The sequence below is a fragment of the Lynx rufus genome, unplaced genomic scaffold (genome assembly GCF_022079265.1).
Source record: "Lynx rufus isolate CCGP_SWC_20201006 ecotype Redwood Valley unplaced genomic scaffold, mLynRuf1.p SCAF_20, whole genome shotgun sequence".
NCBI lineage: Eukaryota > Metazoa > Chordata > Mammalia > Carnivora > Felidae > Lynx > Lynx rufus.
Genome location: NW_025814835.1, coordinates 25,804,618 through 25,820,468, shown reverse-complemented (window position 1 = coordinate 25,820,468; position 15,851 = coordinate 25,804,618). Strand labels below are relative to the sequence as shown.

General features: G+C 47.1%; 1 protein-coding gene and 1 non-coding gene across 6 annotated transcripts in view; one reads left to right on the top strand and one right to left on the bottom strand.

Moving 5' to 3' along the window:
• The first annotated feature begins 871 nt into the window (after window positions 1-871).
• Window positions 872-944, top strand: TRNAR-CCU (transfer RNA arginine (anticodon CCU)). Its single transcript has one exon. It is a non-coding gene; the product is annotated as a tRNA-Arg (tRNA).
• A 5,879-nt stretch (window positions 945-6,823) lies between these two features.
• The window catches only part of DYM (dymeclin), a 353,737-nt gene continuing 344,709 nt past the window's right edge, over window positions 6,824-15,851 (bottom strand). For all 5 annotated transcript variants that reach the window (XM_047086465.1, XM_047086468.1, XM_047086466.1 and 2 more), the window contains one exon: window positions 6,824-7,226. In XM_047086465.1, the coding sequence (XP_046942421.1) occupies window positions 7,077-7,226 (150 nt within the window). In that variant the 3' untranslated portion in view covers window positions 6,824-7,076. The remainder of the gene's footprint in view (window positions 7,227-15,851) is intronic.

Below are 15,851 nucleotides of genomic sequence, written 5' to 3'. Positions count from 1 at the left end.
TGGTTTCAGGAATCCCTGAATACTCCCCCTAAATACTATGCCCTGCCTATTGTCACCCAGTATCATTTTGAATAGAAGATATGTTCAGGGACCTCTTTTTCTTGCTCTCAATCTTAGGAGGAAAGTTTTTGATATTTTAAGTAGATGTGTTCACTCTACGTTTTTTGTGGATATCTTTATCAGACTGACATTTCCTTATCTTTCTAGTTTATGAACATTTATATCACCCAATGATTGTTGAATTTCATAAAAAGTGTTGTCCGCATCTGTTATCATTGACTTCTCCCCCTTCATTCTATTAATGGGAATGGCTCTGATTTTTTAATGAAAATCCAATTTAATCATGATGTATTTTTACACATTGCTTTTTATCCCTTGTTGGTTTCTGTTTGCTAACATTTTGTTTAGACCTTTTGCATCTACAATGATGAGAGAAACTGGCATGCAATTTTCATTTTCTATACTGTTCTTGTCAAATTTTTGATATATAAGGATATACTGGTCTCTTAAGATGACGTTGGAAGGTTTTCTATCACCTAGAAGAGTCTGTGTAAGATTGGCATTATTTTTCTCTAGAAAATTCACAGGCAATCCTATCTGGGCCTATAGATTGCCTTGCGAGATTTTTAAATTATGGATTCAAATGTAGGATGATTCCAATTTTCAAGATTTTCTGATGTCAGTTTTGAAAAACCACCTTTAAAAAAAATTGTTCATTTTACCCAAAGTTTAAAAATGTCTTAATTGTATAATTAAAATGTATATTTGACATTATGAAAACAGCATGGGTAAAGTGGACAGTTTGATTAGTTTTACATATGTGTATACTCCTGAAACATCACTACAATCAAGACTGTACCATCTATGGGGTGCCTAGATGGCTCGGTTGGTGGAGCATGAGACTCCTGATCTCGGGGTTGTGGGTTCAAGCCCCACATTAGGTATAGAGATTACTTTTAAAAAAAGATTGTTCAATTTAAATTTAAAAATTATTAGTATTCATAACATCCTCTTAAATATTTTTAACATCTATATGATTTGAAGTAATTTGCTCGTCTTCACTCTGATACTGACTATTCCTCTGGCCCCCCTCCCTCCCCCCCACCCTTTCTCCTTCCTTCTTGACCAGTCTCGTTACACAGTTACCAAACTCTTAGTCCTTTTAGAAAGCCAATTTTTAATTTTCTTGATTCCCTTTATTCCCTTATTGCATATTTGTGTTCTATATTTTGGCTTTTGTTTTGGGGTTTCACTTTTTTTTTAAATTTTGAGGTCATTGTTTTTCAGCCTTATTTTCTAACATATGCATTTAAAGATATAAATTTCTAAGCACAGTTCTAGTTGCAACTCAAGTTTGTTAATATGCTTTTTAAGTATTTAAAACATTTTTTTTTAACATTTATTTATTTATGAGAGACAGAGAGCACAAGCAGGGTAGGGGCAAAGAGAGAGGGAGACACAGAATTGAAGCAGGCTCCAGGCTCCGAGCTGTCAGCACGAGCCGCAAGATCATGACCTGAGCCAAAGTTGGATGCTTAACCAACTGAGCCACCCTGGCGCCCCAATTTTTTAAAGTATTTTTAATGTATATTTGACAGAGGGAGTGAGTAGGGGAGGGGTAGAGAGAGGACAGAGGATCCAAAGTGGGCTCTGTACTGACAGCAGAGAGCCCATTGTGGGGCTTGAACTCACAAACCATGAGATCATGACTGTGCCGAAATCGGCCCCTTAACTGACTGAACCATCCGGGTGTCCCTGTCCATAGGTTTTGATATATAGTAATTTTATTACTCAGTTCAAAATATTTTAGGCGCACCTGGGTGGCTCAGTCAGTTAAGCTTCCAATTCTGGATTTTGGCTCAGGTCATGATCTCACGGTCTGTGAGATTGAGCCCTGAGTTGGGCTCTGTGCTGACAGCATGGAGCTTGCTTGGGATTCTCTCTCTCCCTCTCTCTCTGCTGAATTGTTACCTCTTTCTGATAATTGAATTGACTCTTTTTATTTCTAATAATGCTTTTTTTTTTTTGCCTTAAAGTTTACTTTAATATTAATATATCTACGCCAGTTTCCTATGGCTACTGTTTGCTGGGTATATGTTTCTCCATTCTTTTCTTTCAAAATTTCAAAATTTGTTTTAAAAAGTGTCTCTTGTAAAACAGCATATGATTTTTATTGTTTAAATTTATTTTTAAAGTAAACTCCATGTCATACATGGGGTTTGAATTCAAGGTCCTGAGATTAAGAGTTGCATGCTTTACTAACCGAGCCAGTCAGGCACCCCTATGATTGTTATTTTTAAAGCTAGCCTGACAATCTTTGTGAACAATGGAGCATTGGCCCATTTACATTTAATGTAATAATGGATTTATCACATATATCTTGCAACTTGCTTTCTATTTGTTCCACTGTTTTTCTTCTTTCTTATCCCCTTTTGTATCTCTTCAACCTGCCACTAAATTGGTTATTTCATCTTCTCCAATTAGTTTCAAAGTCACACACTCTTTTACTAATACTTTTTATGACATGCATTCTTGATTTATCAAAGTGTAATATTAAATGGGATTTTTCTTAACCCTCTTCTTGGATGATGCAGGGGGCTTAGAACACTTAAACTGTATGTAAACCCTCTCCATTTATATACCTTTGCTTTCATGCATTTTAATTTGATATATATTTGGAACTCCACAACACCATTACTATTTTACATCATCGGTACTTACGTTGACCTGTACTTTTCTCATTTTCAGTGCTCTTCAATCCTTCCTGAAACTGTCCTTATAATTGGTATCATTTTCTTGTCTGCCCTTAAAACACTCTTAATTTTCCTTTAGGATACGTGTGATGAATTCTTCCAGTTGTTTGTCTAAAAGTGTCGTTTCTTCTTCTTCATTCTTATAGGATATTTTGCCAACTAGAAGCGTCTAGGTTGGCAGTCATTCTCTCTTGGCACCTTAAAGGCATGATTTCACGGTCTTCTGCTGTTTCTGCTGAGAGGTAATCCCACCACTACCACTACTGGTGGCTTTAACATTTCTTTTTCTCTGGTTTTCGGCAGTTTTACTATGATGTGTCCAGGTGTGGATTGTCTGTTTTAGGACTGAGGTGATTTAGAAGCTGGGTCACAGTATCCTTGAAGGACAGTCTACTGATAGGAATGGAGGACTAGGTAATCTAAACCAACCCTCCAGCTAAGAACTTGGAAATCTGGCCACAAATTTAAAATTTTGCTTGAGGGTATGTGAGAGCCAACAGGGATGGTGAGGTATTACCTGGTCAGTCATATGGGACTGTTTTTCCTCTGGGGTGGGGGTGGGGTGTCTTTGCTAATTCCAGAGGCTGTTGTCTGAGTAGCTGGCACTTTCAATACCCTTGTAGGGGCACCTGGATGGCTCAGTCAGTTAAGCATTCAACTCCTGATCTTGGCTCAGGTCATAATCTCACGGTACATGGGTTCAGTCCCGCGTCGGGCTCTGCACTGATAGCGTGGAGTCTGCTTGGGATTCTTTCTTTCTCCCTCTCTCTCTGCTTGTGTTGGGCTCTGTACTGACAGCTCGGAGCCTGGAGCCTGTTCTGGATTCTCTCTCCCTCTCTCTCTAACCCTCCCCCGCTTGAGCTGTCTCTCAAATATAAACAAACATTAAAAAAATTTAAAAACACACACAAAAAAATAGCCTTGTAAAGTCAGGAGAGTAATGGTTGCCATATATGACCTGACCAAGGGGAGGGGGTGGGGCAGGTCCTGATGAATCTCCCTTGCTTTGTCCCCATATAGGGGATATCCCCCAATGGACACACCCTAGTGCAATTAAATTGTATGCTGTATTAAAGTTCTTAAAAGATAAAAAATGTATTATTTGCTATGAATTGGGTGCTATAATCCATTCCTCAGCTTTTCATATTCATATGAGGCTTGGATCTTCATCAGAGAATAGAAACCCTGATCTCCTTAACTCCTGAAGGCAATGTAGGACACTGGAATAACCCTGAATTTGGCATCAGAAAGCCCAAGGATCAGTCCCTAATATCAGGTGGCAACTACTGAAATTGCAGGCAGAGTGCCTGGGAGGGAATTAAGAGACCCAAAGGGTTGACCTTACAAACCCAAGCCTATAAAGTATGAGCAAGTAGCACAATTCTACTTTATGACTCTGGAAAGGAGCACAGTTACACAGAGAGATTTAATGCCTAAGGCAAAACCCTGGCTCGCCAGAACCTAAGGGCCAGTATGTTGCCTAAAGAGATTGAGAAATTCAGTGGAAGTATCCCCCACTCCACTGAACTTCTCTCTCTTTACCTCCGCAAGCTTCAGGAAGTTGCCGAGTGTTCTGACTGATGAAGTCCTATGTTCTTTCCTCTCTCCACCTTCCTCCTCCCCAGCTCCTGTGATTTCCTTCCAGAGCAGTGTCCTTTCTATGCTTCACCTTGGGGACCTTCTCAGTCTTTCCTTTCTTGGTCTTTGTCCTTGAGATCTTTCACACCCCTGCTCCTGTCTGCAGTTGAATGATGGCCGCCCTGTGGGGCCAACACTACAAGGCTGTTGTTCACAGATCTGCCAGCACCAGGCTGGATGGGTGACTATGGGAATCAGAGGCACCATTTTGAAGCTTTTTTGCACATGGCCTTCAGCTCTTGAGAGGGAAGGTGATATTGAGAGGGTCCCGTGCTTTCCAGAAGAAGCATGGTGGCAGAACTCTTGGTTTATGACGCAGTGTAGTAACAGTTCCGTATCTTGGGTAAAATCAGAGGCTAACTCTCATCCAAACACACGACGGTCCTCTGCTGCCTCATTCTACACAGTTTTACTTTGTGGAGAACAGATTTCTAAGCAAATTAATGCAGGCGTTAACTCAAGGTTATCAGTTAAATTTATTGTCGTAGTAAGTCTTTCACAAAAATCAGGAAGAGACTCCTGGTGGGTTTCCAGAGCTGAGGCAGGGCTGCACTGGTGTCTGGGAGCATGTGCTCATGTACGGCGTGAGGCCGTAGCCACGGCCGGGTTTTGAGGCCAGTGAGCACTCCCACTGTTTGGTTAATTAAGGGGGGGTGGGGGAGAGGAACCTGCTGAGAACGGGGCTTTGGAGGCACCTCGGTGAGCCAGGCGGCCCTCAGGAGGGGGCACTGCAGGATCCCCTCAATCAAGGGCTCCCTGACTGACTTTTGGGGGGCCCTATTTCCTCCTGCCACAAGAACGCACGGTCCTGCAGCCTGGTGACAACCCCACGGCACTGCCCAGCCCTCGGCCTCCAAGGACAGGTCCACGGTCCCACCAGAGATTCACTTGCTCCCCGGGACCCTTTTAAAATTCTGTGTTTTGGTTTAAAGGAAAAGGAGGCAAGTCAACATGCTTTGGAAACAAATTCCAGCTGGGTCTCACTTCCCTGTGGGGGGGAAAAATGTTGCTACCTAAAACGATAATCGTTCAGAATGTGAGGGTTGATCCTTCCACCTTCAAACCACCTCTCCCAATGGGCTGGACTGAGCAGGAGCTGTTAACGTGCCTCATCTGCTGGGCTGAGGCCCTGTCCGCGGGATGGTAAGTGAGATCCACGAGGGTCTCCTGCCATTTGTGGAGACAGTTAAGAGGCCTGAACGGAGCAAGGCCTGAGGAGACAACGGGCAAACTGCACCTGCCTCCTGGGTCTAGCCCCCAGTGACGGCCCTTCGTCAGTCAGTCAGCCTCAGGGAGCTTCGGCTCCAGCATCGTCCTGACGACAAGGAAACGGCCTGATGGGCCGCAAAGCCCCTGAAGGGAGGAAGCAGCCCAAGCTTCTCACGGGTGGAAGCCACACAGGTGTGCACTGAGGTGCTGGTGTGTTTCTGACCTTTCCAGAGCTTCGTGTGACTGGAGATGGCTCCTCTCAGACCCTCTCACATCGTGACGGACCAAAATGACTCTGGCCTCCAGCCTGGGGAACAGAGGGACAGGAGAGGATCTCGTTCCTCATACAGACTAGGCAACAGCAGATTGAAACTGGGTGCTTGGTCTCATCTGGGACCGTGTGCTTTCTATGGAGAAAAGCAAATTCTTTTCATGTCTCTGAGAATGGAAATGAGGCTCCTCATTCCAGAACTGAAATTTCCGCCTCACGGAACTGCCAGGCTCTGTGAGAGGGTGGTCGTGGGCTCAGACCGGGCTCCCACTCTGCCCTCAGTGCCTGCGCCTAGAAGCTTCTTCCTCCAACTCAGGGTCCAAAAGGGTTTAAGCAAAGTCAGAAATGAAGAGAAAAACATGTTTTTCATCTCACGTAGAGTACTGTATTAATCAAATTGGTCTCCTTTTCTCCTATTAGTCTGGTCGAAGAAAAAAGATTGCTTTCAAAATGAAACTTTTCTTTTCCCAATGATTAATACAGAGTAGATTAACTTAATTTGTGCTAGACTCCAATTTAATTCAGCTACAGCTCAGAGGCCAAATCCACAGAAAAGCTAATCTGAACTTCATGAGAAGGAGCCATTTCTTTCTTTGAGAAAGATGCAGGGGATCTGATCTAAAGGCTTCTATCCAACTGCCCGGCCATAGTGTTTATTAAATCATGGGCCCTCTGAAAGGCAACCCCTCACACATGTGACTTCATGTCCTCATTAATTCCCATCTTGTCATCTTTTCAGGTATTTCTTAATGTTGAAAGAAGCACGCACGTGCGCGCACCCACACACGCAAACACACACACCCCAAAACAAAAATCTTGAACATGCGAAAAAAAAAAAAAAACCCGAAACAGAAAACCCACAGTATATACTGGTGAAGTGTTATATGCCTAAGGCATCAGGTTCCTGGAAAAGCTCTAGATTTTTGGTTTAGAAATAAAATTGCGTGTGGAATAGCAGGTTTTTGCATTTATTATTGTCGGGTACCCCCCTCCCCATTTTTTTGCACTACAATCTAAGCTGAGCGATCTATTGCCAACTGGGCACCAATTCTCCAAATCCAAGTGTGAAAGGGAAACATGCTCGGGTGATCCTCTCTGACGTAAGACACACCGGGCAATCTGTCTACTTCCGTTCCCCAGAAAGAAAATAGTTAGAAGGGCTGCTTGGCTGGAGGGAGGCGAGGGTGGGAGATGGTGTCCTGCCCTCAGTCGGAGTCCATTGTGAAGAGCTGGATGTCCTGTGGGTTCCAATAGAGGCCTACCGCTGAGTTGTAGACCAGAGACCAGACATAGGGGATAAAAAACTCCTCGGGCTGCTCCTCTTCCACATACTTGAATTTCAGTTCTGGAAATTTCTGCAACAAAAACGAGACGATTTTATAATGTTCCAGTTCCATGCAAAAGCAGCGGCAGTGTCTCAGTGGTACTGTGCTATGCAGGGAGCCCGCCTCCCTAACTGGTCACGGGTCCCGAGAGCTCTAGGGGCTTTACGGGCCAGTTTCTGGATGACTCCTGAGGAGATGCGAATTACCCACAGGAAAGACACGGCACCCTGTCAGTACCTGTCCGCTAATGTCAGTCTGCCGAGCGGAGCAGGGACCCGAACAGGGGGAGAGGCGGGAGGACAAAAGTCAGACTGGGCTGACAGAGGGCTCAAGGAGAGACCAGCTGCCACACAGGCTGAGGGCTGGCTCTTCTTGAGGGACTTTGCTTTCAGGGCTGAGTCGCCTTGGAGATGAGCGCTCTCCCTCGCGCGCGCGACTCCTGAGCCCTGACCCGCGGGGGCAGGCACGTGTCCACAGTGGAAGGCCGGGCCGGTTCCGGGGCGGCAGCTGCTCCGAACAGCTTGGCCTTGGCCTTCTCCTGGGGGCCATGGTGAGGGCTGCGGCCTCATGGAGGGAGGCTGGGGGATTCCTCACTGAGCCTCCGGAATCGCCCAGGTCTGACTCTGTGCACGTAGCCAGGGGACCCGGCTGGTAAGCAAGCACTGGGCCTGTAGCGCCTCACCAGGATTTGGCCTTTAGGTTCTCTAATTCTACCCGTGCCAGGGCAGAGGAAGTGGTTCTCATTCCAGCAGCCTGAGGGGCTGCTGGTCTCGAGGCCCCCGGGCGTCCTGGAAGCCTCTGATGGGTCTGAGAAGGGGGCTTGGTGAGAAGGCCTCTGTGCAGGGATGCCTCCGATCACCGTGTGGAGAATGTAGGGCGCCTGGCAAGGCGGAGATAGGCCTGGCCCGGGGCGGGGTGGGGGGGGGGGGAAGGTGGGGGGGGAGAGACAAACAGGCCTAAACTAAGATGGAGGAGGGGGGGCGGGCAGGAAAACCACCCAGGCACCCACCCATCCACCAACCGAGTTGTAGGGATTTGAAAGCAGCATTTGCAATAATTGAGACTCAACACCTAAGTGCCGGATCCTCGGCGTTCCAGCAAGATGAGAGAAGGGCAGAGTAAGCAGGAAATGCTTCTGGCAAGGTGAGTTCTGAGTTAAATCTTGAAAACGTGTATAGGAATTCCTGAAAGGGGGTCACCCTGGTCACGGATGTTACTTCAACATACCACACAGAGCCCGGTCCCATCTGTTACAGCTTTAATGAAAACCAACTCTACTCCACGGCTCCAAAGGCGTTATGTAAATACAGAATATACACAAATGGGATTTATCAGTGGCCCGAACTCCAGCACCAGCATACCTACCCCTACAGCCTCCCTCACGCTCGACGTACCCCATACTTTAGAGGCCTTTGCAGAACTACTGTGGTTTAATGAGAACCCCAGCCTTTTCAGACCGGGAGTGTTGCGAATCAGTTCTTCGTTACCATCAGTGGAGGCTGAAAGTCTCGGAGTGTGCCGACGGCAATGCTGGTGACTGTGACGCCATAGGCGACAGTTCCTCCCCCCACCCTGGCTCCCCCGGGCAGTCTGGCTGACGAAGTCTGGTCAGCTAAGGGATGTGGATGGATGCCAGCACTTCCTGAGGTGACTGGCATTCAGCAGGGCCCCCTCATTTGCCATCCCCTTGCTGTCTGCTCCCGAAGTCCCCCTGAGCCTCTCCCACTCTGGGCCCGCATTCTCTGGGTGCACCAAAACCGCTCAGCAGCTGGGGGGGCCTGGGCCCTTGGCACCCTTGCTGAAGCTCCTCACACGCTCTGTGCTGCTTCCGGCCTGGCCCGGGGTTCTCAGGTAGGAGGGAACAGAGTTCTCGGAGGTGGCAACAAGTCTCTGTCCCGGAAGCAGGGGTCTTATAGGTTGCAACACAGTGCCGTTCTCTCTCGTGAAAAACCTGCATTTGTGCGACGGAGCGCATGCTGTGGTCACCACGAGGTCTTGACGGAGCTGATCCAGACAACCCCACTAATGGAAGCCCAAGTGGGGCCTGGAGGCTAAGCCGGTTCTGAGTCACCCGGCCCGTGCGGCGGTGTAGGTCTGACTGGGTGGGAAAGTCTGTGTGAAAACGGACACAGGGTTGAGGCCACCCTAGTGCTTTGTCCCGGAATTCAACTCTCCGAGGCTCTGCAGAACCCCTCAGGGGTAGTTCCGTGCTCTTTCACTGCGTGGAACAGAACCCGGCACACTACTGGTCCTTCGAAAATTACCAAACCACAGTGATGTCCTAATCAAGAAAGAATGAGGGGTTGTGTTTGAAGAGGAAATTTACCCCCTAATAATAAGGATGAAAATCCTAGTTCTCAGAATGGCCTCCAACTTGAGAAAACCTCTCCCATTGACTCGGAGAGAAGCGAGGGGCTGGGGAGGGGCGGGTACAGGGTGGTGGTCTGGAAAGCTCAGAGCCCCCACATTCCCTCTTTCTGCTGGAAATAACAGCATCCTACATTTCTAAGTAGTAAGGTCACCAATACGATGCACTTGTTGTTAGAAACAGAAGTGACTAAAAGATGTGAAACCTTTTCTCCATCCGGGGACATATTGGGGTTTTTCCTATGAAGGCGTCACGAAAGGATGTGAGGCCATTTGCGCGAGGCTGCTCTCTGCATCTCTGAGGGTAAAATGGGAAAGAAAACCAGAAAACCAAATGCTTTTGTAAGAACTCCTTCCAGCTTAATTAAAGACACTTAGGCAAGAGTCGCTGAGTGGCTGGCACTAGGTTCACCTGCCCTCATGATTTTGGGGGATTCTGATGACTCTTCAGTTAGGAACAGTGATGAGTCCAAGCCTGTCCTTCGATCATGCGGCGGCCCCGCGACTATCCTTCCCACCACCTGATCAAACAGAGCTGAAAATGCCTGGTTTTCACTGTGGCTCAAGTTTATGTCAAAACAACAACCCATCTCGTTCTGGAGTAGATGGAGTACACAGAGTCTCAACAAGGGAGGATACCCAGAGTGGCAAGAACATCTGAAATATAGTACATAATAACATATGGAAGACAGTATATAAAATGGCGTCAAGTTTATCTGTCAAGTATTTTATTACGAAGTTTTTCTTCAAGCTGACCACTGGTTATTTCTATAGAAGTTCTCCGTAAAAGCATCATCAATTCTGAGGCTATGGCGAACATAACTGATCACCTATTGTAGGGCGGGCCCATTCTAACGCTTCACATTGAGCCACTCATTAAATCTTGGAAGTACCCAGAAAAAGCACCTGAAAGGCGCTGATTCTTTCATTCGGCAAATATGTACCGAGAGCCTACTGCGTCATGAGCACAGTACTAAAAGTCTAGCTGAGCAAGACGTGCATAATCCTGGCAACTCAGAGCTCAAAGTCCAGCCGCAGTAGCTGGGTGACCTGGGACAAATCTCACATCGTCACCCAGACTCTTACAACATAAAAGTTTACCGTGAGGTTTTGATTTCGACCATCTTGTCTCCTTCACAGGGCTGGGACAAATCTGATGAGCTGGTGGCGGTCTTGGGGACGGACTAAATATCTAACGGTCCCGGGCTGTTCTGTGGGTTGACAATAGAGGGCTTTAAAGGCTAAGCCTCCCAAATGCTTAACACAAAGACAAGCACGAGGCTGTGGCCGAGCTGCTCTTGTGGCTTCAGAGCTTGTGGCTCAGCGGGTGGAGGTTCGGGCACAGCCCCTGCCTGTGCTGGCTCGTGAAGGCCACGGGCCGGACGCCTAAGTCATCGTCACCCGAGGGTGTGCCACTGGACACAGGAGAGGTGAAGAGCAAGCACGGACGGAACAGCATGAACGCACTTCTATTACCGGCAGACCCTGAACACCGTGGACAGCACCCACGCTCGCCCCCGAACGGACACTACGGGCTCCTCTCTCCTCAAAGGGACACGTGGGCCGTGAGGTGCTATTTTGGGGGTTCTTTGCTCAGAACTTTTCCCCGGCACTTTTTTTAAAAGGTTCAGAACGGAGGATAAGTCATAATAGCAGGGGAAAAAAAAAAAAAAGAGCATGTTCCCTAAAACTGGCTACATACATTTGAAAGCACGAGGTAAAGAGCTACCTTTTTTTTTTTTGCAACGAGTTGTTTTTAAGGCCGTGTACTGGGAACATTTTAAAGGGGTGAAATAATAGACAGAAATTATAACAGAGTTTTGGAAACACTATTCAGTCAACCTGATTGAATGTGAATGCAGCCTCTGTATAACAAGCCGTGCGCAAGCTGCATTTAATTTGATCCCCTCTCAAATTTACCTGTCTCGCTACAGAGAGCCAACATGGTTGGAGATTTAAATAGACATTCTCAAAAATATGTGCTCCTCTAGTGTGTCTTAGAAGTCTTGAGAGCTAAGGAAAAGAAAGACAAAAGGTTTTATTTAGCACTAATGACACTGGGGACACATTTTGTCAGGATTCGGTCCAAGAAATGTCATAGTCTGAATGTCAGATCAACAACCTAGAAAAAAATCATTCTTTATGTTCCTTTTCAAGCCTGTGGAGAACAATAATGCCATCCTGTGATGGCTGAGGGAAGTCCAACTTCCTCACTCGAGTGTCTTCATTCTGACTGGGCTTCTTGGGCCCTGCCAGGCCTTCCCAGCTCTGACGTCTGTCCGCACGCACTCTAACCGCATCTCCTCTTGGACTTCTCAGGCCCCCCCGCCGGGCTCTAGCCAGAGGCTGCAGGGTGGATGTGCCTGAGGACTGCTAAAACTCTGGGAGAGCACAGGAGGCATTCTGGGGACACGGGGGCTTTGACTTGATAGTTATGGCAAGAATCTTCTGGAACAGGCTAGCAGAGGGCAGGGTGCTGTTCACCTTGGGCCTAGGCTCTTGCCCCGTTCTTTCTGAGACAGTGGTCCTGCGATTTAGCTCAATAAGGAGAGAAAACCCATCTCTCAAAAAGCTTGGAGCTTGGTCTCAATCCAAAGCTACTTACAACAATCCGGCTGTTTTGATTTTTGGAGCCAGAGGTAATGCTAGACTCTCAAGTTTGGCTGGAATGTTTTTATCAGCTCCAGTGAATCAACCCACCACAGTGGGACATCCGGACGCCCAGCCCAGAGACAAAGCAAAGGTCTGATTTGGTGATTGAGACTTGCGTATAACAAGCAGACCAAAAGCTTTAAAGACCAAAAGCCTTTCTGCTGTCAGTCATGTGATTTGGTGAAAACCCACAGGAAGTTCAGTGAGCAGACACAGGGCTCAACTACAATAATTTTTATTACCACGAAAGTTCAATGGAGTTTTCCCCCTTCCCCCTACAGATTATATAGATAGCACCAGAAACTCTAGCAAGCACCTGGCACGGCTCCAGAAATTTAGTACAGCTTAAACTCAAATAGCTACACAGCACGTTAAAGAGAGTTCTTTAAAAGCCCACATTTAGCCTCTGAAGAGACGAGTGAAAGGTGATGGTCAGTCGCAAGGCACCCATCACTGCTGGCGGGGGGGGGGGGGGGTGGGGGTTAGGAGGGAGGAGGTGGGTTCCCGTTAGCGCCACACCCGTAAGCGTCTGCGGTGGGCAGGTTCTGTGCACATGAAAAGCAAACTGGTTTCAAGATCCTGTTGCAAGACAGCAAGGTAAAAGCATTCACAGACAACGTTTTTGTCTGGGGGTACATTTGGGAAGGGTTATCCAGCTTCCCTCCCCTTCTTACCCTCATATGCTATGGCTGTGCAACATTGCCACCTTCAGCGATGGGGCCTTAAGTTAAATGCTGGTTAAGCACCAGCTGCATACAACGTGCTGTGCTTGAGGCTGTCGAGGAAGGAGAGAGAAATAATGGATGTTCCGCTAACAGGGGGTATAATTCGAGAGGGATAAGAACAGAGGGCAGCATGGAATATGGAAGGACAGTGCCCCAGGAGGGTTCCCTTCTTGGTCCATCTGGCTAACACTGGGGTCGGAAGATGTTAGATGGGCTCAGAAAGCAAACTCCAGGAGAAATAAGGAACAGACACTTGAAGCATCTGTATTCAGCTAAATTACCATCTGCACAAGCCTGGACTGCAGTCTCTTCTATCTGTAGTAGAATGAGTTACAAACGTTATCAACCAGTATTGTTACTTAACTGACAAAAAGAAGACGGGCACTGGTCTATGAATGACAGCAACACTGAACGTGGAGTTCTAGCTTGTGTGAATTGCAAAATCGATGAAAAACTGAATTCAAAATATAGAAAATTATAAAGGGCTACTTCTTAAAAGTTAGAAATTATGAAACACAAAGCTGAAATTAAGAAGTCCATGATGAGGGTGGCTCAGAGGACAGTCACAATACATTGCATAGGTGGGAGCAGTCTGGCTGGCCAGGAGGGGGGACTCTCTGGGAAGTTAAGTCACGACCCAGGAAGAGGGTTATGGGTGAGTAGGCACCTGTCCTGGCAGCTTGGGCGGGGTGACCAGCCACCCCTCGCTCAGGACAATGTCTTGTCTTGTTACCTGTGCAAGTGACACAGCTTCTGTGACCAATGAGTGGTCAAAACACTTTAGGAAACATAGATGGAGAGAGTAGAAAGTTGAACCCAACCTGGTGATGAGCTCCCCATAAATTTACCATCACGTCATCGGCCAGAATCTGAAACTCGCTTGAGTGCGAAGCCTGAGCAAATATCCCTAGTTAGATTCTTCTCTTACAGACCCAGGCTAAGGGGATCACAGAAAGAAAGGTATCTTTAGTTTTGAATTTCTCCCTCTCTGAGGGCTAGTGCAGTGGCACAAAGGAGAAGGATGGATGGACAGGCTCTCCTGTTGTTGCAAAAGTTGGAGAAAGGCCCCGACAGATGGGTTCTAACCTGCAGGGACAGGGCTGGGGACAGGGAACCGGCACTGCACGTGGAGAGACCCTCATGAGCCAAGAGCACACCCCCGGGCCTGGCAAGCAGCGTGGGGCCAGCGCACGGGCCCTGAGGCCAGCCGCCATGGTGTTGGGAAGACGGGGAGGCTGGCCTTGAGGGCCCAGATGACGAGTCCATTCATTTGGTGAGAGAACAGGTTGGGGACTGATATTTGTAATTTAACGGTCATTAGCTTTGAGGCAGCAGTCTGGATTGCTAAATGTATAAACTAGTCAAGAAGACTGACCTGCATTATTGAGTCAGTGCACCTGTTTCTAAGGCAAATCAATTCCAATTCAGGAGGCTAGGAGGAGGAGGACGTTTTGATTCCAGGGTGGGCGACAGAGGGCCAAAGTGGAGCACTTACTGGCAGAACTCCTTTTGTTGGAAGCAGGCTTTTGGGCGAGTGGGTGGTGGCAGGAATTATCCCCCTGCAGGGGCTCCTCAGTTTGGATAGGGCCCGGCTAGCTGGCCAGGAGAGTGAGATCCCAGAAAATAAATATGCTACCATTAGATGCGATTTTAAGTAGTACGAGCTCCAGGAGGGCAGAGATTCTTATTTTTCCACTGATGCGTCCCCCAGTGCTGAGAATACTGCCAGGGCTGTAAGAGCTGTTTGCTGAATAAATGAAGGAAGGAATAAATGAACAAATGTGTACAAACTGCTGTTTGCAGAAAAACCCAGAGTTCTTAGTTGGGGAGCGGGGGCGGGGAAGAGTTTGGAAGATTGAGTATGGCACACTAGGTGAGTTAGTGGAATAAGTGTCTCAATTTATTGGGAGCAAAGTGAGCCAGATTAAGCCCGTGTCACTTTGAGAAGCCAATGAGCTGACTCACTGGGGTCTGGGGGGCAATACTTCAAAGCTAACAGATTCATTTACTTCTCAGATCGCCACACTCCTTGCCTGCCACCATTCTGCCGCGTCCGATTCTTGCCGGTAGAAAAATCCAGCTCGTGGATAATGGATACTGTTGACATACACGATTAATGCCCTATTTTAGATTTCAGAATCTATCTAATTATGGAAAATGGGGAACTCTTTGTATATCAGTTATAGTCATGGACTAGACTGGTGCATAATATGTAAATGGAGACAAATTCTACTTTTAATCAGTCCTTTACTGTTTACTCTTGTCCAGATTATGGTATGGCCAGATGCCCTCAAATTAACACTTAAGCCCTAAGTGCTATATCAGTGATAACCTTTCTTTACACTGTTTTCTTTTTTTGAGATTAATATGTGAACTAGGGGAGTGAGAGATACAGATCTGGAGAAAGATTCTGAATCATGTTTAGACAAATTCTGGCAAAACAAGAATCCTCGTAGAGTCTGAAAGGTCCACGCTGGGAGTTACGTGTGGATGACACGTGGAATACACGGGACAAAGGCAGGCAGGAGGCTTCCCTGGCACACTTCAGCCCAGATTGGTGTGCCACTGGTGAGGGGGAGTGCGGGCGATCACGTCAGGTGAGAACACAGACTTTGCTACGATATGTCAAAGAACTATCCGGAAAGACAATTCCACCTGAGACACCTTGGAAGAGTTATCTCTAATGTCTTCGAACATTCTTAGGATTGAAGTTATAAGCAAATGTGCTAGTTTTCCAAGACTGTAAGGGACATCACCCATTCTTAGAAAAGTCATGCCTTTGGGGTGCTTGGGTGGCTCAGTCGGTTAAGCGTCCGACTTTAGCTCAAGTCATGATCTCCTGGTTCGTGAGTTTGAGTCCCGCATCGGGCTGTCTGCTCTTAGCACAGAGCCCGTTTTGGATCCTCTGTTC